This window comes from Papilio polytes, unplaced genomic scaffold (genome assembly GCF_000836215.1).
Source record: "Papilio polytes unplaced genomic scaffold, Ppol_1.0 DF823912.1, whole genome shotgun sequence".
NCBI lineage: Eukaryota > Metazoa > Arthropoda > Insecta > Lepidoptera > Papilionidae > Papilio > Papilio polytes.
The window spans coordinates 1,853,663-1,877,215 of NW_013525292.1; the positions used below are offsets into that span (position 1 = coordinate 1,853,663).

Consider the following 23,553-nt stretch of genomic DNA (forward strand, 5'->3'; position numbering starts at 1 on the left):
CCCAGACAGCCGACGATATGGCTAAATAAAAACGCTGCTCGATAAAAAACTGTTTCGATATTCAATGTTTATAAGATGCGAATGCGCCGGCTACACGTCTGTTCGAAAGGCGCCCGCGACGCAAATGCCATGCCTTTGCCATGCTGCCGTGCGCCGCCGCCCCGGGACCGCACAACGGCAAGTTTCGTCTTGGCGTCCGTATTGGCCCAGTCACCCGAAGCAATCGGAGATTTGGACACTCGAGACTCGACAAGTCTCAGAATATAGAACGAGTTTCTTTAGTTTTTTTTTTAATCCACCTTCCTTAACATTATGCTTTTAATTTTATTACGTGAGCGAGATCGCACCAACGCGAGCCTGGTACTGTACCTGGACCACCATTTAAACATGTATAACAACTCAATTTGTCTGAGACTACCTAATTTATTGCACAATCCAGATCCATATTTAAAGACTTGACTAGCTGTTTATTGTAAAATACTGATTATCATTTTTTTATTTAATCTTATAATAGATAGATATGGCCACATTTTACCTAATTATTTCGTTAATAGTATGGACGATCTGACATTATCTACTGTTGGATGCCGGATAAACCTTGAATATGACGTAGTGGTAGATAGTATAGTATACATGTAAAAAAACAACACAATACTATTTAAATGCTTTCACCCACATTATCTATACTTATAATGTTAACTAGTAATAAACATATTTGATAGGTTCATTCTCGTTGACAAAAAGGGACATACTTAATAATTTAATATGTATTAAAATATTAATATAAGTGTCAGAGCAGTGGTATTCTGGGGTAAGCAACACCACTTTAAATTATCACGCCGCAAATACTAACTCGATTAAAAAAACACCGTTTTCTTTACGTTGATTGTCTTTGCTCTGGATGAAAAAAGGGGTCAAAAACTGAAATTCTGCTTCGTTTCTCATTTAAAATTAGGTATATTCATGAACGTTTTTACTAATCGTGTAGGCATAGCATAATGATATGTTTCCACAAACTTCCACTATTACAAAAATTATTTTACAACAGTAGTGCTACCCTTCTCATTCTCCTCGTAATTAACAAAGATGACAATACCGTTCGTATACATGTGTTAGGTCAGGTGGAAATGCATGGTTTCAGATTATATTTAGTGATTGTAACATTTGTTTTCAAACATTTCAAGAATTTCAAACATTTGATAATCACTGTTTACAATTCATACAATTACAAAAATACTACAATAGTCTTCTTTTTAACTCTCTTTTTGAGATAAAATATCATTGAGTAATTATAAATAGAAGAGGATATTTTACAAATTAAATTACATGGCATCCCTAATATATGTTTTTTTTTAATCTCTGGCAACAATGCTGCAGAAATTACTTTTTTCGATCAGTGGCAACCCAGGCCTCAGCCTTGTAATATGGCCGCTACAGGTTAGTTCTATTAATTTTGTCATGTGTAAAACCCTTAGATTTTGCTTAATTTCCTGTTTAATTATTTGATTAGAATATTATATTTAGCGTTACTACGGTTGGTTTACTTTACAGTAAATTGAAAACCTGTAATTTCTTAAGTAATAATGCTAACGTGTCAACTTTTCTCCTCTGCGGACGTTTGGATTTACCGCGTGGCCACCTTTATAACTTTTATTTCAAATGAAATTCTGCAAAATTCCTCTCTTGGCAATAATCTGCATCCTGCATTTTTAAATATACTATTAAAATTTTACAAAAGCTTTCCATAGATTATGTCCACGGATAACCACTTTCCAAAATCGTCAGGTCGATTACTATGCGTCATCGTTATGTGCCCTTTGATGTACTCGCCATTTTTATTTGCTCTTTATTTAAGCACTTACTTGCTGGTTACGCATTTCTACTTTAAATAATTACAGGCAAGAAATCAAAAAAAGCAAAATGGGTCAAAGCCAACATGGGTGTCATCATTGCGGAGCCGACGACAATAAGCACCACAAACACTTGGGCAGACCCTGCAGATGAGGAAAGTGAGTAGTTGTTTATTTAATATTTAGTTGTTAATTGTGATAAAATCGCCCTATGATGATGTAAGGGGTAATGGCAAGTCAATGTTAATCTCGTACTTGGGGCGTACAAACGGGTGTTCGTCACTCAATCCGCCTCGGGAAGGTCTGAGTAAAGGCTCTTGTGCTCTTAACACATTCTAGCCGGATGCTTCCCTAACAGGGAAGGCGAGGGTACCAGAAATCTAGAGCAATGCTTAGCTTATGATGTCAACACTGGGGTGCTTGGTGGAGGCAAAGGCATTGTTTCTATTGAAACCTCTTGTAGCCAGCAATTTGAGTTCAATCTACGAGATGACCAAGGTCACAACTCAATTCAGACTAGTCTTTCATTGGCTTGCTCCCAATTATAACTGAGGGCTAAACTTTATTGTTAAACAATTTTTATAAAGATATTTGATATTTAAATATTTAGTAAAAATATGTATTTGAATAATTTGAATACTTTCCCTTGATTGTTTATCAATTATATATCAAAATCTTGTAATTTACATAGTTATTTGTTTTTTATTTTTCAAAAGTGTCAAGAACAAAAGTATTTCACAATCAATACAAATTATTGTGACAGCTTTAATTTCTATTTTAATTTGTAATTGTGGAATAAACCTGTTATGTCAGTTGACTATTTACATAATTATAATAAAATATGATAAGTGATGAAATAGTCTGCTATCATTTTACAGCTGTAGATTTTTGTATTTAATTGTTGATAAATAACATGTGTAATCTTTCTTTTAACTAACTTCATTATACTTTGTGATTAATTCTATATTACTATGAAGTTTTGGTGCAAGTAATTTTAAAATTACCATGTACACATGGTATTTTTTTAACACATTTTAAGAACAAATCAAATGAGACAGAAAGAGTTTTATTTCAAATTAGCTTACACCCGCGACTCCGTTCGCTTGGTTAAGAAAAAAAGCAATGATTAGCCTATGTGTTCTTCCAGACTATCCTCTACATCCATACCATATGTCATTAAAAACTGATCAGCCATTTAGGCAACAAACTCTAACAAACATCCATCCATCTAAACTTTCGCTTTTATAATATTAGTATGATTAATAATTGTTTCAGTGGTTTAGAAAAAACATCCTGCATTCATAAGAAATGTCTAAAGATTTAATTTGTAACATTTAAATGCAACATTAGAGACTATATTTTGTGTTAATTTTGTATCAGATATTTTTAAATCTTCTAACTGGTTTTATTGCTAATAAATTACTTGTAACCCGCATATAACTAATATATAATGTATTATTGGCAGCCGAAAGCTACAGCTATAGCACACGTTCGCGGGCGCCCGTGGTGCTACCCTCAGCATCGCGTGCAGCCCGCGGCGGCATGGCTGTGGACGAAGAGAGCATACCACGACGACCACCCTACATTGCACATGTCTCCAACCTACCTTATGATGTAGAGGAGAGTGCTATAGCTGATTTGTTTGAGGGCCTCAAGGTAGGAGCCTTTTCCTAATTAATTCAAGAGTGCCTGTTCTGGCCTTACTAGCCCTCTTTTACCATGACTTATGAAGGTTTAGGAGTGTTATTCAAGAGTAATTTGTAGATTTCTTGATTGAGCGATCACCTCACAGCACCCAAACCCTATCACTGACACTAGTTCAATGAGAATAAGGCTTATGGTTGTATTATTCAGGGTTTTGTGCCTTTCTCTTCACTATAAATTACATAACTTCTTTATAATCCTATTTAAAGACAGTGAAGAGTCATGGAAAGAAAAGTTTTGTTAAGATTCGTGAATAACCTTGTTAAATAATCTTTATTGTAATAACAATGAATTTATAGTCCACTGTTTTTCCTCTTATTGATAAACTTTTCAGCAGGAAAACCCTTATGTTATAGTAATTAATTAACTTATTTGTTTTAGATCACTAATTTGAGATTACCCAGAGAGGGTGGTCGACTAAAAGGATATGGATATGTGGATTTTGAAGACAGAGAGAGTCTTGTTAGCGCAATGAACATTGAAGATCTGGTATGTAACTTGCTCACTTTTCATTCATTCATTTGTTCATTTTCATTCAATGCCACCGAGTTGCCTTGTAAAATCAACTTTCATACTAAATTATAGACATGGAATGTGTTAATGAGATATTTGAAACTAAAAACAGTCTTTTTACCATTATAAACATTTTCTGTTATTAATTTAGTGTATAGTACAGACAAATTTTATTTCTAAGCATTTTATTTAACATAGCTTATAATTGGATTGTTTTCTTTTAAGATGACTGTGTTTATGTAGTCATGATGTTTAGAAAATAATAGATAAGTACAATTCCATTTGTAAATATTTATCTGGCCAATGTCTTATGGTATTTTTTAAAGGAATAAAATTTTATAGAATACAAGCTTTAGCCCGCGACTACGCGAGGAATTAAAAACCTAATTAGTAGCCTCATATTCATCCATATCTAAACTTTCACATTTATGTTAGTAAGATTTGATATTATTTCGTTATACAGACAGTTGGCGGTAGAAGAATAAGAATAGAAGTTTCCAACAATGATAATGATCGTCGCATGGGTAGAAGTGGCAGATCTGATCGCGATAGGTTTGTAAATTTTTTAAAAGACCCCTGACTAACATTTTTTGTATGAACTAACTCAAATGAAAAGGTACAGATAAAAGCAGGTAAACAATTAGGATAGAATACCATAAAAGGCATGGGTGAAAAGAATACCATAAAAAGCATGGGTGAAAAAATGTGTATTGTTTTCTTCAAGGTGAAGATTATTGTAACTCAAATGTTTGTCCTTTGTATAAAAATTCCTTTCATTTTTATAAGTTGGCAAATGAGCAAGCGGGAACATGAATCCGCCAAAATGGCGAAGCATCCGCTGCCCATAGCCATCTGCTATTGCTGATGCGTTGCCTACACTTAGTAGACGGATGAGGAGATGCACATAAAGAGGATATTTCCCCTTCTGAAGCATCTCCTCCATGATCAATTTTTTCCCTTTCCTTACTCTCATCCACTCTTGGAGATAAAAGAAAATTAAACTTTGTTTGAGCTAACCCTACAATGCGAAAATGTTAACATGGGCTCCACCTTTGTTAAATGAAATTTCTATGAAGTAAGATGTGATGCAGGGACTACGACCCGGAGCGCACGATGGGCGACTGGCGGTCGGGGCCGCGCGCGCAGCCCGAGGCGCAGGCGCGCGCTCGCCCCATGGAGCGCGACAGGGACCGCGACAGGGAACGAGACCGCGAACGGGACTGTAAGTTACACGTACCCATATGTAGTGGAATTCAATAGAATTGAATACACTTAACTGGCAGCCTGTCTTTTATTGTCTATGGATTAATTTTGAATGAATAATGTCTATGCTTAATTTGTTGAAACAGATACGTCTGTTTTTGTTTAGTCTGTGATGACCACATTGTAAATGGATAATTGTATAGGTCGGTTCGGAAGATTGGATTGGTGGTGGAATTTGTTGAATTCCAGTATAGTCATACTTTACAACAAATTTTCATAATAAGAATAATCTCTCAAGAGATCTCTCGTTTATGATACAAAATCTGCTATTAAAATGACACAATTTAATTTAATTAATATGTAGATGATTGTGCTCTTACTAGAAAAGCTAATTAAATATTTCAGTGTTACTATGATGATATTAAGTAAAATGGAGTGAGCTAAAATGTCGCACTTGGGACACACATACTGAGTATAGCGATCATTGATTAATACATATTTATTTAAATATATTTATGTACTATGACAATAGTATATTAAATAATTTACTGTATTACATAACTATATATACATTTTATGTTGATAAATTGGTATTTGAATTCAATGATCTGTATTACTCGTTTTGTCTCGGGAAGGTCTGAGTAAAGGTCGTTAGTTGTTTTCTCCACTCTTCTAGAAGGGAGCATTGCCTACAGCAATGACAGAGGCACCAGAAACATAGGTCTAGGGCTAGTTTACGACTCTTAGGACGAGACAAAGCCCCAAGTGCCGTTGAAAGTTCCTCTGTGACCAGCTGTTTTAGATCGATGTGTGACACAGCAATGCTGTAACTCGATTCAGACTAGTCTTTAGCTCGCTCCTTTTACTTACTGAGTGACACTTTGAATGCTATGTTTTTGCATTGAATTTAATATGAAAGTTTATTTAAGTATTGGTATGTTTGCAGCCAGTGTAGATAACAAGCCGGGTGGGTGGCGCGACGGGGAGCGACAGGCGCCCGCTGAACCAGCTAGGACTTTGTACGGCGGTCGGGACTCCTATGGCCGCGATCGTTATGGCGAAGGGTATGTTGTTTTAATATATCACTATGAGTGTCAAGAAAATGGTTGAAATTAAGCATTTAAAACACCTTACGTTAGGTTTATAACAATAGTTTTATTTTGAATTTAATTACAAGTAGTGAAGACTATAAAGAATTCTATAAAAGTTTTTTTTTTAAATGATAAATGTATTTTTCAGTGGAAGAGAGCGCGGCGGGGGCGGAGGCTTCAGCCGCGACGGCGAGCGCGGGGGCTTCGGTGCCCGAGAAGGGGGCTTCCGATCTGATAGAGAAGGATACGGGTATGTTTTACATCATAAATATTCGACTTGTATAAATTTTTCGAGCTTAATACACATTTGTTTAGTTTATTAACATAATATGAAGTTTATTTTAATTACAGAAGTCGCGAAGGCCGAGGTTTCGGTGGAAGAGGATTTGGTGACCGCGACCGAGATCCTCCGCCAAGAGAAGGTAAATTAACAACTTTATTTTATAAACATTTTCAAATAGTTACCCATAGCCATAGATGGAGGGGATTTATACAAATAGGATATTTTTCCTCACTATGAGTTTCTCTGTCAAATTCACTTTCCCTTTTTATCCCAACTTATAAGAAAATGGTGGAAGAGGACTACAATTAGTTCTCATGCACGCACACTCGACTGGAATTGCTTCTACATTGCCACATGTCTTATTTGTAATTTTTTGTTAATTATCAGAAAGCAAACCTCGCGAGCGTCCGAAGCTGAACCTTCTCCCGCGCACGGTGCCGCTGGAGACGGAGCCGCCGCGGGCTTCGGAGGGCGCAGAGGATAAACAGGACAAGCCCAAACCTGTACCAGCTGAGAAGGTGTTCGGAGCTGCTAAACCTGTCGATACTGCTGCTAAGTAAGTTTCTGCAGATATACTAAATATTCTCCTACAGATTCATCCATCTTACTTATTTTATAAACGCGAAAGTTTAGATGGATGGATGTCTGTTAGAGTTTGTAGCCTAAACAGCTGAATGGATCTGGATGTAATTTAGAATAGATGTCATTTATAGCTATCTGGGCCTCTATCAGCCAGTGGTGGGACAAGCCCTCAATGTTATATTCCACATGCACATTACACAATTATTTCGATTCCTATATCGACATTATTGCGAGTTTTAACTCTATTTGTGCTATATTGAAGGTTACTAAGACACCTCATCAAGCCAAATGCCTGATGTGGTCGCTATATACCGACAAATATATAACGATAAGGAAGGAAATATAAAATATATGAATTACAATTAATAGGTACATTTTTGTAACAGAGAACGTGAGATTGAAGAACGTCTTCGCAAACAAGAAGAGGAAGCGAGACGTGCTGTCGAGGAAAAGGAACGTTGGGGTAGAAGGGTATGTTTATCTTACTAGCTTTTGCCCACGATTTTGCACACAAATTATTAAAAAAAAAAACTTAGTAAGTTTTATTTCGACGGTCACTTTCATGCAAATTTATTGTTTTAGAGTAAACTTCTAAAATACATTGAGTATGAAGTAAGATTAATTTTATGAATACATTATATAGAATAGTGCAATAAAGAGGCATTAATTTTAAAGTTTTGTATATAAATTATTTTGCACTGCTAAATAGTTTAATTTATGTTTCAGAATGACCATTCCGGGGACCGGCGAGGCGGTGGCAGACGAGGTGAGTTAACAATTTCAAAGATATATTTTAGTGAAGTTTTTTACAATAAATGTAAATCAAGAATTTTATGTAGTCATAATCAGTTTTTAACCCAAGTGTATTTTTAATAGCAGAAGACCGCGGCAGAGATTCTCGCAGCTACAACAGGGACCGACGCGACTACTCGAAAGACAGAGAGCGTCGCGACTACTCCAAGGACGATAGAGAGAGACGCGACTACTCGAAAGACGATAGAGAGAGACGCGACTACTCGAAAGAAAGAGACAGACGCGACTATTCTAAAGACAACAGGGAGCGCCGGGATTCGAGGGAGAGGCGAGACTACTCTAAAGAGGACACACGTGACTACAGGGACGACAATCGCGACAACCGCGACAACCGCGACTACAGCCGTGACAGGGACAAGCGGGATTATTCCGGAGACCGCGACGAGCGCCCCAGGAACGACGGCCGGGAACCCTCGCCCGACCGCGACGGAGACCGCGAGCAGAATGGCCGCGACAGGCACGACGACAAGGAGGAGAAACCACTGCCCAAGCTGAAGGAACAGGAGAAACCGGTGAGTGGAGGATATCTACATATAGCTTCTACAGAAAGAAATAGAAATCTAAATCCTAAGTATCTCTTCGGAAAGTCAAATATTTCGCAAAAATCTATATTCTATTAATTATTCAGTGCTGGCTTGCCCGTAACTTAGTCAGCGCGATACCAAATAATATGTGTTACATCTTTGCCAATTTAGCGAGGATTTGTCAATCGTTTCATATAACAAACATTTATTTGTTCAAAGTTTTGTATGATTCTCTACTTATAAAACCCTGTTGCTAAATACTCTCCTGAATAATACTGTTTTCTTTATGTTTGCAGAACTTTGTGGCTTCAAATAAATTTAGCTACCTTGAGGAGGCCGAGGACGTGGCGTTGGAATAACCCACGGCGTGGCCCCGCTGCGCCCTGACTCTGTGTAAAGTGTAAATTAACGAGTATCGGTGTAGTGTCACGGAACTTGCACACGGACAAGACTGTGCTAGGACCCGGTTTATAGTGCGGTGTGATAGCGTGTATATTGTGTATGTCGCCACCGCCTCGAGCCCGCCCCAGCCTTTATGCTGACTTTCAACGGAAACTACAAAGTTAAATGGAAATATAGCTTACAACTCTCCTGAACTTGAAAGATATATTTAATGTGAATAGAGATTTTTAATGTTATTGACTTTCAAGACTAATTATTATTTGGTCTTCATGAAGTGATGAAATAAGCAATAATTTTTCCAGAGAGCAGTGTAAAGGCTGGGGCTTTGTTTGTGGACTTGAAATGGTGTAAATTTTTCTATGGGTTTGTTAATGTCCTGTGAACGGCTAAAAGAATGTGGTCGTGATAAATGCTGATAATTCCTATGATTGTTCTCATACAGGTTTTTGGTAATGGTGCTGTGTGACTCCGTCTGTCTGTCTGTCTGTATGATCGGCAGTGTAACACACACTTGTGCTATTTGTAGACTGCCTCATTTGGACTCAATACAGCTAAATAAGCAATACCATTATGCAACAATAGGGAAACCATTTTTTTTTTTTTATTTTAGTATATGTCTATTATAAAGTATTTAGTCGATTTAGATTATTATTTAGAATTTTAATTGTATTATTTATGTTTATATTCAAAAATTGTTAAACACCATCTGTTAATGAAATTTATTCTATGATTGTAATAATGCCGAGCGGAACTAAGATACCTATGTGTTACAGGTAGAGGCCTGGTCACAAATAATTTTTTTGATTTAAAAATGTCAATCATGACATATTTTTCTTTGTATTATCTCAAAAATTTTTGTTTTGGTACATTTGTCTCATTATGAGTTTTAAAATAAATTACTCTTTTTACAGCCAAAGATGATTTTATTTTGATCCTTTAGTTAAGTTCGATAAATAAATAACTGTCTAAGTACGGCATAGAGCTTCATAGAAAGTTAATTTAACACTTCGCATGCGTCATTTATAAAATTAATCTAGTTATCTTTTTTAGACAAACTACCAATATTACTTTTCTCTACCGCTCTTGGGTAAATTTTTCGTGCCTTCCTCCACATTTATAACCCCTCGTCTAAAAGGATTGTCCTTTTGATAAGAATTTGGTCTTAAGTACAATCGGTCTTTTGATTCCACCTTAAGTTTTGAACTTTTACCTCACGTTCAAGGATTTGGTATCCATGCAAATAAAATAAAATGTCTTATACCAATTATCTAACTGAAGACGGTTTTAAACCTTCATTTAATATGAAAATCGTCGTAGATACGTCAAGATTTCTCGTGTAAAAATGTTTCACTGATTTAGGAAACAATATCTGAAACCAGCTTGTTTAGATCACGAAAGACAAACAAGATAAATAAAACAGCAATATCAACAATTTCAAATCATTTATTTTGAATACAACATAAAGATAAAAAGCTATACCAATCAAATATCATGCATTATTTAGAAAAAAAATAACCAATGCATATAATTAAAAATATTAAGTAAAAATCATTTTAGTTGTATGTATGTAAGTAAATTTGATTTTTACATCAAATGTGTTCTTAATATTAAATTCGAGGTAGTCTCGGAACACTAACAAATTCATAAAACAATGATCAACATTTAAGTGTTAAAAATATAATATTTTAAATGTTGATATTTTTTTTTGTATTTTTCAAATTCAATCTTACATAATTAAAATCTTAAGAAATAGATATTCTTGTTCTAGTCTTATGGTAGACTACAATAATGTAAAAGACATCGCCGTGTCATACGTGAAGACGTTCTTCTTTTCTGAAGACTCGTCTTTTTGTCACATCCGGGTAAAGGTTATTATGTTAAGCAATGAAGCAAACAAAAAGATACGTAGATTGTGAATGTACAACCCATATTCACAGAAATCACGGAATTACCGCTAAATATTCAAGCATCCGAAACGCGCCAGGCATCATCTACGAATATAGATTTATACAAATAAATTGCATTTAATCTCATCAGGCCGAGACGTCCGTCAGCTTTAACTGTTCAGCCGGTTCTGCGACACCGCCGCCATGAAGTCGGCGCGGATCTTCTTCGTCATCTCTTCCAGGATCTCAGCTCTGACCCTTAATTTCTTATTCTTCTCCTCCAATTCTATCGCCAGCTGTTCCATTTGTAATTCCTTTAACTTCCTATTCATTCTCGATCTCTTGGATGCTTCATTGTTTTTGTCTCTAAGCTCCCTGTAGCGCAGTTCGTGTGTGGAGGCGGAGGAGGAGGTCTCGTCCACGCTGCACACGGAGGAGACGGCGCTCTCCCTGCGTTTGGGAGGGCGGCCGCGGCGAGTGGGCTTGAGCTGCTGCGAGCCCTCCAGCGCTCGGATCATGTCCTTGATGGGAATGCTGGGCTTCCTCTTCCTGTAGCGGCGCGGCGAGTGCTCCGTGTACGGCACGTACGTCGTGTCTGAATCTTCACTGTCGCGACGTTTCTTACTGGAGTAAGATTTGCTGTCATCGTTATCTGATTCGACGTCGTTGTGAGATTCAGACTTGGGTGTGATGGGCTCATAGTCCATCGGCGGCGAGGCTTCCGCCTTAGTAAAGCTGTCCGTGGACGCGTCCAGCGTCGGCCAGTCGGGTGCTACAGGCGTCTGAAACAACAAGTTACGTCCGTTCGTAAGCTTTTTATAACCTTAACATCAAATTTTATTTTTAGTAAAGTTATCATCTCTGACATTGAAATGCCCCGGGGAATACCAGTTGGTCGTCGATCATATGATATTTGCGATGGGAGGGGGAATGATGGTACAAGTTGAGTGAGTGTCAATTTCCTGCTTACCGGGCTGGGAAGTGTACATTTCTCCGTCTCCAGCTGCTCGACGTAGTTGAGCACCTCCGGCGTGCTGATGATGTCGTCGTCGCGCCAGGCACGTCCACGGAGAGGCCGCGGGCGCGCCCCGGCCCGGCGCCGTCGACCAGGTCCCGGTGGTCGTTTAAGATATACTCAGATATGACTACGTTATTACTCTCCACCTCCCGCGGTATAACCGATACCATTTTCATATCCAGGGAGTCCTCTTCGATAAAGGGCATAGTGTTGTGTATGTCGGTGTTGTTTTTGTTGTGTTCTGTGTCGTGTGCGTGCCAGCCGGTCGGCGCCGGGACTTCCCACGACGCCATACCGGCGGCTCCTCTCGACGCTAAATCTTCTATCACCACAGGCAAGCTGCTGATGTCTAGGAACTGCTCGGAGAAGGGAATCTTGTTCTCGTGGTCGAGCGATGGGTATTTAGTGTAAAAGTCTACTGCGCCGTCCGCGCTCGGGGAGAGCGGGTCGGCGACGGGCTTGTAGAAGCTTGCCTGGGCCGAAGAGTTAACGTCGAAAACGTCCCAGCCTTGCGGCGAGAACGGTGTGTGCAGTGTGTCAGTGTTGTGTGCCCTGTCTTCAGTATAATTCGGGATGTCTGTGAAAGGAGACACGCAGGATAATTACGAGTATTTGGGCTATGTAGTAATATCGCTATGCAAATGAAGGTGCGCCAACTCACCAATGGACTGTGCCGATGCGGCCGCGGCGGGAGCGGCGCACCACTGAGCCAAATCTTCGAAGAACTCGTAGTCCGATTCGTGAGTCATTGTGCTCGGGAATTCGGGCTCCGTTTTCAGAAATACCTGGAATCCACAAAATGTATGTTAATAAGGTCCCTTCCTACGGTTGGCAAATACTAAAAGATAAACTAAAATTAAATAATAATGTAACTTAATATATTATGTACTCACGACAGCGGGCCCTCGCTTACCTCGGAATAGCTGGCTGCGGCGGCAGGCGACGGCGTCGCGACTGTGCGTCTGTCTGTAACCACTCCGGTCGTGCCGTTCACCTGTTGACTCTTTTCTGCCTTTAAAAGATCTATTTCTACCACTTTCAAAATACTTTGAGTCTTGTGACTCGTTTGCGAAAAAACCATATCTTTTGGTGTTTGAGTTGAACTGATTGATTCCGATATCGTCGCTCCGACTCGGACAGGTGATCTTTTGAGCAACCATTTTGTATAGAACTACAAACAAAAATGATACGACGTAACATAATGTGCATATTTGTATGAAGCGGGGAAAGGAGAGGCGAGGCTGGGGTTAGGCGGCGAGACGAGATGACGGCAGAGAACATTGTCAGATGTAATGTAATATAATGAACGATAATGATAATGATATAATGAGTGTGTCGTGACGTAAACAGGCATAGCAACTATTGGGCGTAGAGGCGCTGGTCGCGGACGTTTCCTAAATGTCACAAGATAGAGAACCTTGAGCCGAGTTTATAATTATATGTAAATGTATTGAAATAAAGTAGATATGCAGATAATATTTTATATGACATTAAGAGGAGTTCTGATTGCATATATGTATATAAAGATATGTCGAAGGAATACTAAAATATATATCGAATACACAAAAATAATACTTTCAAATACAAATATATATTTTAATAGTGAATAGTGAACTTTATAAGGGAAGTGATGCAGCACAATGTTTGTGTCTATTTCGTGCTTTTATGGAAAGTTTTTATAAACTTTTTAAAAAAAAGCACCGTTGAAAGTTCGCTCATATTATTTTCTCTAAATCTAACTATGTGTTATTTTCTTTTATTGTTACACATAGAACATTTGTTACAGAGGTTGCAAACTTGTCATCACCTGCCCACTTCAGTTCACTTTTTGGTCCGACATAAAAATGTCGGTTTAGATCTGTTTCACCTTTCATTTTCTTAATTTTTATTAGGCAAAAAGAGTTAATTTAAGATTATCGCTAACTATAACTATTTATTTTAACTATCAGCTAACTAACCTAATTAAAGTAATTACTACCTATTTACTAATATATATAATGTTAGTAAGATTTAGGACTTAGAGGATATGTTAGTAACTTATTGCCAAATAAGTAAAGTAAAAAAAATGTTAGGCCAAATCTGTGAAATGTAAGGAAAATAGGTGTTGTTAAGTTACTTATACTATTTTGTTTTGTAGTGTTTTGTGCCATTTGCCTTATTAGTATTGTAAAGTTAATTGTTGGTGTATTTAAGTCTCAAAGTCGCATCCATCTTGTTTCAAAATATTTATCGAAACATTCTCTCCTACGTTTACCGAAACTTTGTAAACCGTAAATTGTATAGAAAAATAAAGCGAGATGATAATTTAGAATTTCGAGATGGTTATTAATAATGTCCAAAACCACTGTTTACGACATGTTTCAACAATACGATGCGAAATGCTGAACGATCATGAACTCAATAATATAGAGAAATATCAAAGACAAGAACGAAACATAATAATTCCTGATATAAATTAACTAACAATCTTTTAATCTTTATTATTATTTAATTCATAAAGTTTTTATTAAATTGGATTTTTTTGCAATAATCCATATTTTATATAAAACAAAATACTTATATTTTCAATGTTCTATCTTCGACACCTGTAACAGAGAATAGGGTTTAAGGAAATAGGTCCGCCGTAGCGGGGCAACTTACTTTGTTGAACTCTTCTTGAGTCCCTAATGAAATCTTAGCTCTTTAGGCTCCTTGCCAAGCAATTGTCACCGTTGTAGGCCTGCAACAAACAGAAAAATATTTTAATAATACAAATACATATTTACAAGAATATCAACTTGTCACAAGTTCATTGTATTACGTTTGAATTGAACATAGAGATATTTTTTTGTAAGCATTCAATAGACTCGTATTAAATATGGCGGATGGACGGAAATTGCAGCTACAGCTAAAATCGACGCTTGATCGTTTTGCACGCGGGAAAAACCCAGCGTTTCCGAAGCGAGTCAGAGTACATATTTAACCAGTTTAATCTTTTGTTATTAAAGAAAACCTAAAAATGACCTCAATTGACTTTTATTTTCCTATAGCCAATTTGTAAATGTAACCATATTGAGACAAAAAATATTATGTAATAATTATGAAGTATCTAAAAACTTAGTTTTACTTTATGAGTAAACTATTTTTAAAGACTGATACGACTTGATCCTTATAGTTTTTCATGAGACAAATGAGGACGATAAAAAGCAGACTCATTAATGTCTTCTACCTTTCTCGTGTCTATAAAACTGGTTATTAAATCTCAAGGTTCTTATAAAAACTACGACTTGAGACAAATTAAAGTAAAAAGCTTACTTATCTTGTTAATTGTACATTATTCTTTATTCGATTCACTGATAATTTTATACCTACGTATTTTTTATCAATAATGTGTATGTAGGCGTCAATCAGCTTAATTACTTTTTGTTATCTGTAGGCGACCTCAAGGACCGAACATTTATGTTGTGTCGATTACGTTGGTACTTTTATACAATATCGTTAATTCGAAGAATGATTCATAAATCTAATCAGAATATAGATACGTATAGTAATACAAACAAGGGTGAAAATACTATAAAATTATGTGATCCGATATCAGTATGAGAGATATTGAATAAAAGATTTTAAGACTACTTCCACAAGATTAATAAAATATGGAAAGTTATTTGACTACTACGAATAAAAAAAAATATTTGATAAAATGAATGTTTTACGTGAATTCATCGATTTAGATTATTAATGTACTAATTCGGTATTACAAATTATATGAGGACATGTAAATTTATGCGTAAAAAAAGAAAGCATGCTCGTGACAGGTTGTAACATGTACGCAACTTGTATGGCTTTTAAAGTTTCGAGCATGTGTCGTCGTATCATATAGCTTCTACGCAATTTACACTTTTTAGCAAAGTCCGCATTAAATCTTGTTTTTCATAGAGAAATGTTATTTTGCACAAACTATCCCAGAACCACAGTCTCTTCGTTGAAATGTAACAAAAATAACTCACCTCAAAACAAGGGAATTCTCGGTTTGCTCCAGTAGTTTCTAGAAAAGTCACTCTTTAAAATCAATGAAAAAGAGATAACTTTGAAATTGTGTAAAACGCTTAGAAGGCAAGTGTGAAATTAATTAAATATGTTTTATTTTAAATTACAAATTATTAAAAGTTTTGGCATGCGCGCACTTAGTAGCGATTCAGAAAACGTTGTGCAACATTCGCGCCGAAAGCCCCTCATACAGTTTTCCTCAATCCCCACCGTAGCGTAGCATTCTAAAAATATCTCGGCCGCATCGCTATTGGTTGTTTCAAATGACGTCAACTTAAACAACCAATAAGATGGTTTTATTGGCACGAGTCACGAGATCTTCGTGTTTCGCAGTGGGTAAAAACTTTTACTATATACTTATAGTTCTATATTATGATATTGGTCGCGAAATACCAAACAGGGTTTTACCATGTTCCGACGATTTTACTTTGATCGAAGTACAATACTAATTAATTTAAGACATCTGCTATTAAAGTTTTGTGACATATAATATAGATTTTTAATCAAACGTATATCTTGGTAAAATATGTATAAAAATCATATAGAAACCTCATTGCCGCTCACAAAAGTATATACTTGTACTTTCATTAACTTGCCCTTATCCCTTATGGAGGGTTGGCACAGTATGTGCTCTTCCATACATCTGTATCAGCCGTCATAACTGAATCCACTCCTTTCTTAAGCATATCCTCTTTCACACAATCCATCCATACTTTCTTCGGTCTTCGGTCTTCCTCTTCCTTTGTAGCCATCCAAAAAAGAATAAAAAAGTATATATTTGTACTTTAAGGATGACATTTCTTAAAGTAACTGTTATTCAGGTCAAAGGCTTTACTTCCTCACGTATGGAAAATCCGTTGATAAAGATTGTGTTACTTTCTCTTAACATACCGGTTTTAAAATGTTCAACACGGAATTATAGGATTTAAGGAATAAACTGCGTTAAATGCTTTACATTTTAGTATATAATGGATTTTTTTTTAATATTTCAGTACATCCCAAGTGTTTTAAAGGAATTGTAATATTTACTTCTTTCATGCAGATTATTATGAGACACAAAAAAGAAAATCACTGTCTGTCATCTAAAGGAAAACTAGCCATTTAACTTGTTTCTAACTTCTACTATGATTACAAAATAGAAGTTCGTATCTGTTACATTAAAATGGTTTATACTTCGCCGATAAAGGACAATAGCGCTCAATAACTGGACTGGCAATCAACTGGCAAAGTTGATCGCTTACTTATTCCAGAGAGTTCATACAATCTAGGACTGTCCAACTGCACCGGCCAAGTGTGAACCGCACATTACTTTAAAGATCGGAACTATTCGGTTCGAAATCAACTATTGAGTTTGAGTAAATAGCAATTAAAAAACTTTCCAGTTAAAATCTTTGGGAACCTCCGGCATAGAACATAAACACGATCAATAACAAAGCGACAATAGCATCAATCGACGCCATCTTGTATTTAAAATAATTATGTTTGCGTGCATAATTATTACCTGAGAGTACCAGCACAACATTTACATTTATCAGTATATAATACCATGGAAAAATCCTCGACGCGTTCCTATCGTATTGATTTTTAGATAAAACAACCTCTAAATGATAACGTTACTTTGTTTGTGAATATGAAATTGCTTTGGAGAAGAATTTATTTAAAATTTTGAAACACATTTCTACGGTTCCTAAGTCGTAATTTACATATACTTGGCTTTTTTTCCTTTTAGGAGGCTCTCTAATTCTAGAAAGACGTAAACCCAGTTTGGTATTTTGTCTTTTATTTTTTTTTTTTGTACAATAAGGTTACAAACGAGGAAGCGGCCACCTATGTAAATCCGCCAAAACGGCGAAGCGACCGCTGCGCATATACATCCTCAATTGCAGATGCGTTGCCTACCTTAAATCGACGGAGGAGGAGACGCACATAACAAGGATATTTCCCCTTCCTATGCGTCTCCTCCACCGTCAAATCCACATTCCTATCCAATCCTTTCTTTATAAGAAAAGAGTTAAACAAGAAAGAGACTATATTGACATATTAAAAACACCAAGTAGAAAATAAAGGTTACCAAAAATTTTTTTAATTACAACGCTTTTCAATTTGATATTGATATTTTCGTATTTTGAGGAAGACATTGGGGAATCCAACAGTGGGCAGAGAAAGGTTAATGATGATTATATTCAATTAAATTCTTTGTAAGCAAGCGAGCTTACAAAAATGCCTTGTATACTTTCCCTGTGGTCTAAGTCTAACAGGATACGTCTTTTGACTGTCGCGAACCACGATTTATGAGAGCAAATGATGCAATACTATGTAAACGGCAAATCAAATCTCTACAAACTTGACCCTTTATGATTACGCGACCTTCGAATGTTCATTCCGTTTATTCAAGTTTATTTAGAAGAATGTCCATGTTTCTAATGTGTTAATCCATGAGTTTTCATTGATGAAATACCCGTTGTAAAATAATGTTGTTTTCTCTATTATTTGTAAAGAAACCAAGAGAGATGTCGATACGTGGGCGAATACATAAGTGCGTGATCAAATCGTTATAATATTCAAAGAATGCCCTACAATATGTTTTACTTAAAACGTTTTAAAACGAGGTCATTAGAAACAAACCAGTCGTCATTTAGCAGCTACCGCTTCTCGGAAACAAATATTCGAAGTTAATGTTTTTAGTATCACGGACGTATAATTGTATATAAATGACAATGAATAGCATAAACCTGTTTATTTTTGTTTGTCATCGTCTCAAAGTTAGGCAAAACACTGATTTAATTATCAGATCTTCTCTTCCTTAGATAGAAGTAGAATTACATTTTTTTGATAGTAGGTAGTGTTTTCAATCAATCATGATTAGAAATACGATCTAATAATTATCTAACTAATCGTGGACTGAACGAACTTTACCTAATATCCGCCTCTTCGATTTATCCATTACATCATACGGGTAAATTGGCTTTGAATGAATCGACTGCAGGAAAACCATTATGTTTTCTTTGTTTAGATCCATTTTATATGACAGTTATGAAATAAATGCTATAAATAAATGTTTGCTAATGGCTTTGTAGGTAATATTTAATTAGCAAGCCTATGGCACCGAAACAATGATTATAATCATGTTTTTTAAGTGCCTTTATGGTACATAAAATTGTCATTCATATAGGAAAAATTTGGAAGGTGAAGTGGATTTGACGGAGGAGTAGATGCATTGTGAATGAGAAACATCGATTATAAATGTAACGGTCTGCATATGCGGATGTCGATGAGAAGCGGTCACTTTTAGAGAATTCAGGTGGCTGCTTGCACGTTTGCCTTCTTACGATAATCAAAAGCAGTTATCATATTAGTAGGGTACAAAGTCCTACATTGCATCTTCCAAACCACGTTTTTCATTTCACCCAGTATTGTATGACTATTACAACTTGTTCATTGATTTTTTTTATACACAATTATTCATTCCTGTCGGTAAGGTGAATGACCTCAACCTGAACAGATGATCGAGGATGCGTCACCTTGGGAAAATGTTTTGACTTTTCAACTATTATAAATGTGCCAGTATTTTTGTTAAATAAATGACTAACTCGTTATTATGTTTCAATACCACCGTCAAAACTTAGTTTCAGTATGATGTAACCAATTTTGAGAAAAGTAAAAAATTATTTCGATTTTTCACATTTATTTTAGGGCACAAACCTTCTCTGGTGTCTCCAGAACATCTTACAAAAGTTTGAACAGTGGTTTAGGAACGCAGCAAGGACAAACATATCAAAATTGTAATGACGATGTGTACAATTTCACTAAGTTGTATTATAAACCTACATAGATAGTATAACGTCTGAAAGAAGTACGTCATGAAACCTTGACTCCGTTCCTACGTTACAAGGTCAGTAGCGGCTTCATTTAATACATTTCAATGTTCCACACAGAGGAAAGCCAATGTTAGCAAGACTTTTTGACTAATGATTCATTTAATATCTTCAAAATCATCTTATAAAAACACATACTCTTTTAATTTGATTATGATTTATTTATTTACTAACAGCTTTCGCCCGCGCCTAGGTCTGCGTGGAATTAAAAAAAAATGAGTAGCCTATGTGTTTTTCCATATTATCTACGTCCATGTCAACTTTCAGAGATCCGTTCAGCCGTTTAGGCTACAAACTCTAACAAAAATCCATCCATCCATCTAAATTTTCGCATTTATGATATTAGTAAAAAGTCAGATTCAATACTTTTTGCACAAATATTTAAGTTTAAGTTTACTAAAACTAGGCTACTACAATATTTGCGTAAGGCCATATTGCTATTAGCAATATTTTACAGGCAATCCAATAGGACAGGAGAAGCTTGACAAAAATACTTTAGATGTTATTTAATTAACACATTCCATGGCTCATGCCACTCACTAAAGAACTCGCCAGGCGAGTCGGTATCTGGCCGTGATAGTTGAAATAAATTACTAGTCTAAAAAGTCTAGTCAATCTAAAACGTAAACCCCCGTTATTTATTACAAACCATTTTAATTTTATTAAATGAAAATTCAAATGTTAATAAAGCTTGAAATATAATGTCAGTAGACAAAAGAACATCAAACAATAACAAATGCATGATTTAAGATAACCTTAGATTGCATTGCTCCAAATCATGGGTTGTGAACTATTTATTAACGTGCCGTTAATTTTTTAAACCTTATCAATAAAGGGTACATTCTTTCGCATAGTGGTCACATCGCTTTCGCTCTTTATTGTAATACCTACTTTATACTTTTTCACGAGAGCATAGTGTATTTACTGATCGTTGACGACCCAAAATATGTCGCAGTCCACTAATAGCAGGAGTGCCAATGGTTCGCCACTTCTGCTTTAAGATCTATTTTATAATAGTCTTTATTATCGTATACTTATGTAATCATTAAATAGCTTACTTTATTTATTGTGTGGAAAATTTTCAATAAACAAAACATACATCTCATTATATAAACTACGAAGCAAGCGAGTTTACATTAGTATAATTAATAGAAAAGAAATCTAAAATAAAGTACAGAATATTTAACGCAGAAATGATTAAAAACTATTCGTGTTTATTTGTTTATACTTCCTTAAAATTCTTTGGGCAACTGACTAATAACTAAACATGGCGTAGAGACCTGAAATACACGTGAGATGTCTAGACACACAACTACGGTTCCTCACCCACGGGGCCTCTCGTGCCTGGCGCCGACAAAATCTCGCTGCGTCATTCGACTACGTGTTACCATTCTACTTGATTAAGATTGTAGAGTGAATGGTCCATTCAATGGCATGGATTATGTCAAATCATTCTTTCTTTACATATTTGACTTTAGTATGAAAAATTTACACGAAGGGCTTACATTTGTGACGAAAAAGTATCTTGGAATGTGGTAGTTATTATTTTTTTTGGTTTTAAAAATCCACAGGCGTGTAGAAATGCGAGCAACAGCTTTTTGTCCCCAAATAACTCTATCATACGTCATCTCAGTCATCACTCCCTTTTCGATCATGTCACCTTTTACGCAATCCATCCATCTCTTTTTGAATTCAACACAAAAGATATACAAAAGCGTATATCTATAATTTTAAAAATATATATCGTTTCCGGTAATAATCAGACTTGCAGATTCTATAACAAATTGATAAGGCTTGTTATCAATGTCTACTGCGATTACGATAAAGACAGATTAGATATTTGTTATTGGTTTTTGTCGGTGAAAAACATTCAACATTTTTTATATGTGGAATTCTATTTCGAAATTCTTGACTTGAGGTTTTTTTATAAGTCGTCATGGATACTTTCAAACGCAACCTCAGTTTCTGATATTTCACTTGGCACGAAGGAAACAAGTATATTGTAGTGCCCGACGTGCTAAATCAAATATTTTATTAAAGAACTATATCGAGCTATAAATGTTACTACTATTGATCATTGTATTGACATAGAAATACGTTTTTTTTTTATTAAATACTGTTACAAAAAACGATGTAAAGAAAACGAATAACAAGCGATTTAATAATTTAAAAAAATTAGGATAGAATTATGCGATATTTTTATGCGCCTGTAAAATAATATTAGCCATAGGTCATTGTACTGATTTAGCTATTGGCTTCCGCTAAATTGTCATCAAGTCATCAATCATCGTAAACGTAATAAAAAATGCTGTTAAATTTGAATTGAACATTTTAAGAAAGAATTAGTTATTGGTGTTTGCGTTTTTATGCAGATTTCATAATTAGATTCTCAACTTAAGGGAATAACATGCACTTTTTTTAATAAATGTTTTCTTAATACACATAAGTTATACCACCACCAATACACTTGCCTGTTCTCATATAAAGTGCTTAAGTTTTGTGACCAAATGTTATAAAATGTAGATTAATAAAATACTTCTTTTCTGAAATTTCAATTGCATCAAATCGTCTACAAATAAATCAATAAAAGCACGTGGAAAATAAAAGATTATTCGTGTGTTAAACATAATAATGTGCTATAATGGCGACAAAGGTTCGGAAGTCAGAAACTCAATTATGGCAATCATGTCTATCAAAGTATGACGATAATCAATCAAAATAAAATGTTATCAATTTAATTAAAAACAAAAGACCACACAACTTTAAATTATATTCAATTTGTAAACTAGATGGCGTTAAACTCAATTTCCAATTAAATTTAGGCTATTGTATGAAAAAATAATCCAACATTTAGATAGTAAAGGTAAAATCAAGCGCCTTAAACTATTTAACATATGTTTCTTTTTAAAAACGAATGGAAATTTTCCTAGTAATCATTTAATCCGAGTCAAATTAATAGTGTTTACTTAAGAGTTAACTATTCACGACAACGACAAGGTATGTTTACATAATGAGTTAGCTTTTACACGATGAAATTGCACATGACGATTGTCGAAATCATGTGACTCTTACGTGAACCATCATAATTTTATATGAGAAATAACTTTATACTCATTAAATTTAAAATGTTATACTCACATCCTGATGGCATACCTACATAACATTTTCGTAAAACTTAAATACAGATTTAATAACTAAAAATATAACAAGCTTTTAAAAAAGATAGGTACTTACATTTTAATATGTCTTGTGAATATTGATGTCTTAAACTTTTTCAATTTATCTTTTCTTATACAATTCAAGTTCACCCGAAGTGAACCAACGTGTTTGTGTGATTTTGTATTCGAGTTTAAATCGTTATATATGTGTTGATTATTTTGTTTTGTGGACGAGAAGATCATGTTAAACTCCTTCCAAATCTTCCACTCTTTTTTTCCTCTGTTAACGTTTCTTCTTTTGGTAAACAAATAACTGGCGGAGGTCTTAACAATGATAAGACCGATAATAAAATTTACCAAACAAAAAACAATCGAATACTGCAAAATTTATGTTAAAACAAATGAAAACGAAAAAAAAAATATCTTCTGATTAAAACAGAAAACTAGATTTATATTTTCATAGTTTTTCTGGTCTTCCATGTATTTTTAAATAATATTTAGCAATAACCGGGTTATTCACAAAACACAAGCGATTCGCACTTCGCACACTGTGCCAAGTCGCAAACAAATGACAATGACTTTAGAAGAAATTGAATCATCTGTTATTTCGACGGTCGGAAACCGG

The 23,553-nt window shown here is 35.4% G+C and overlaps 1 protein-coding gene and 1 pseudogene across 2 annotated transcripts; one reads left to right on the forward strand and one right to left on the reverse strand.

Annotated features, from left to right (window-relative positions):
• Nucleotides 1-1,376: 1,376 nt before the first annotated feature.
• On the forward strand, nucleotides 1,377-9,796 carry LOC106102723 (eukaryotic translation initiation factor 4B-like). The gene is made up of 14 exons (XM_013282274.1): nucleotides 1,377-1,437; nucleotides 1,899-2,009; nucleotides 3,316-3,506; nucleotides 3,936-4,043; nucleotides 4,531-4,619; nucleotides 5,159-5,289; nucleotides 6,217-6,334; nucleotides 6,510-6,611; nucleotides 6,713-6,783; nucleotides 7,032-7,200; nucleotides 7,613-7,697; nucleotides 7,953-7,992; nucleotides 8,103-8,551; nucleotides 8,860-9,796. The coding sequence occupies exons 1-14, from the start codon at nucleotides 1,425-1,427 to the stop codon at nucleotides 8,920-8,922; spliced, it is 1,740 nt and encodes a 579-aa protein (XP_013137728.1). The 5' UTR covers nucleotides 1,377-1,424; the 3' UTR covers nucleotides 8,923-9,796.
• A 594-nt stretch (nucleotides 9,797-10,390) lies between these two features.
• On the reverse strand, nucleotides 10,391-15,876 carry LOC106102722 (annotated as a pseudogene). The gene is made up of 5 exons (XR_001225594.1): nucleotides 15,856-15,876; nucleotides 12,783-14,588; nucleotides 12,531-12,654; nucleotides 11,822-12,446; nucleotides 10,391-11,633 (listed from the first exon to the last, which is right to left on the reverse strand). The product of XR_001225594.1 is annotated as an uncharacterized LOC106102722 (transcript).
• Nucleotides 15,877-23,553: the final 7,677 nt, after the last annotated feature.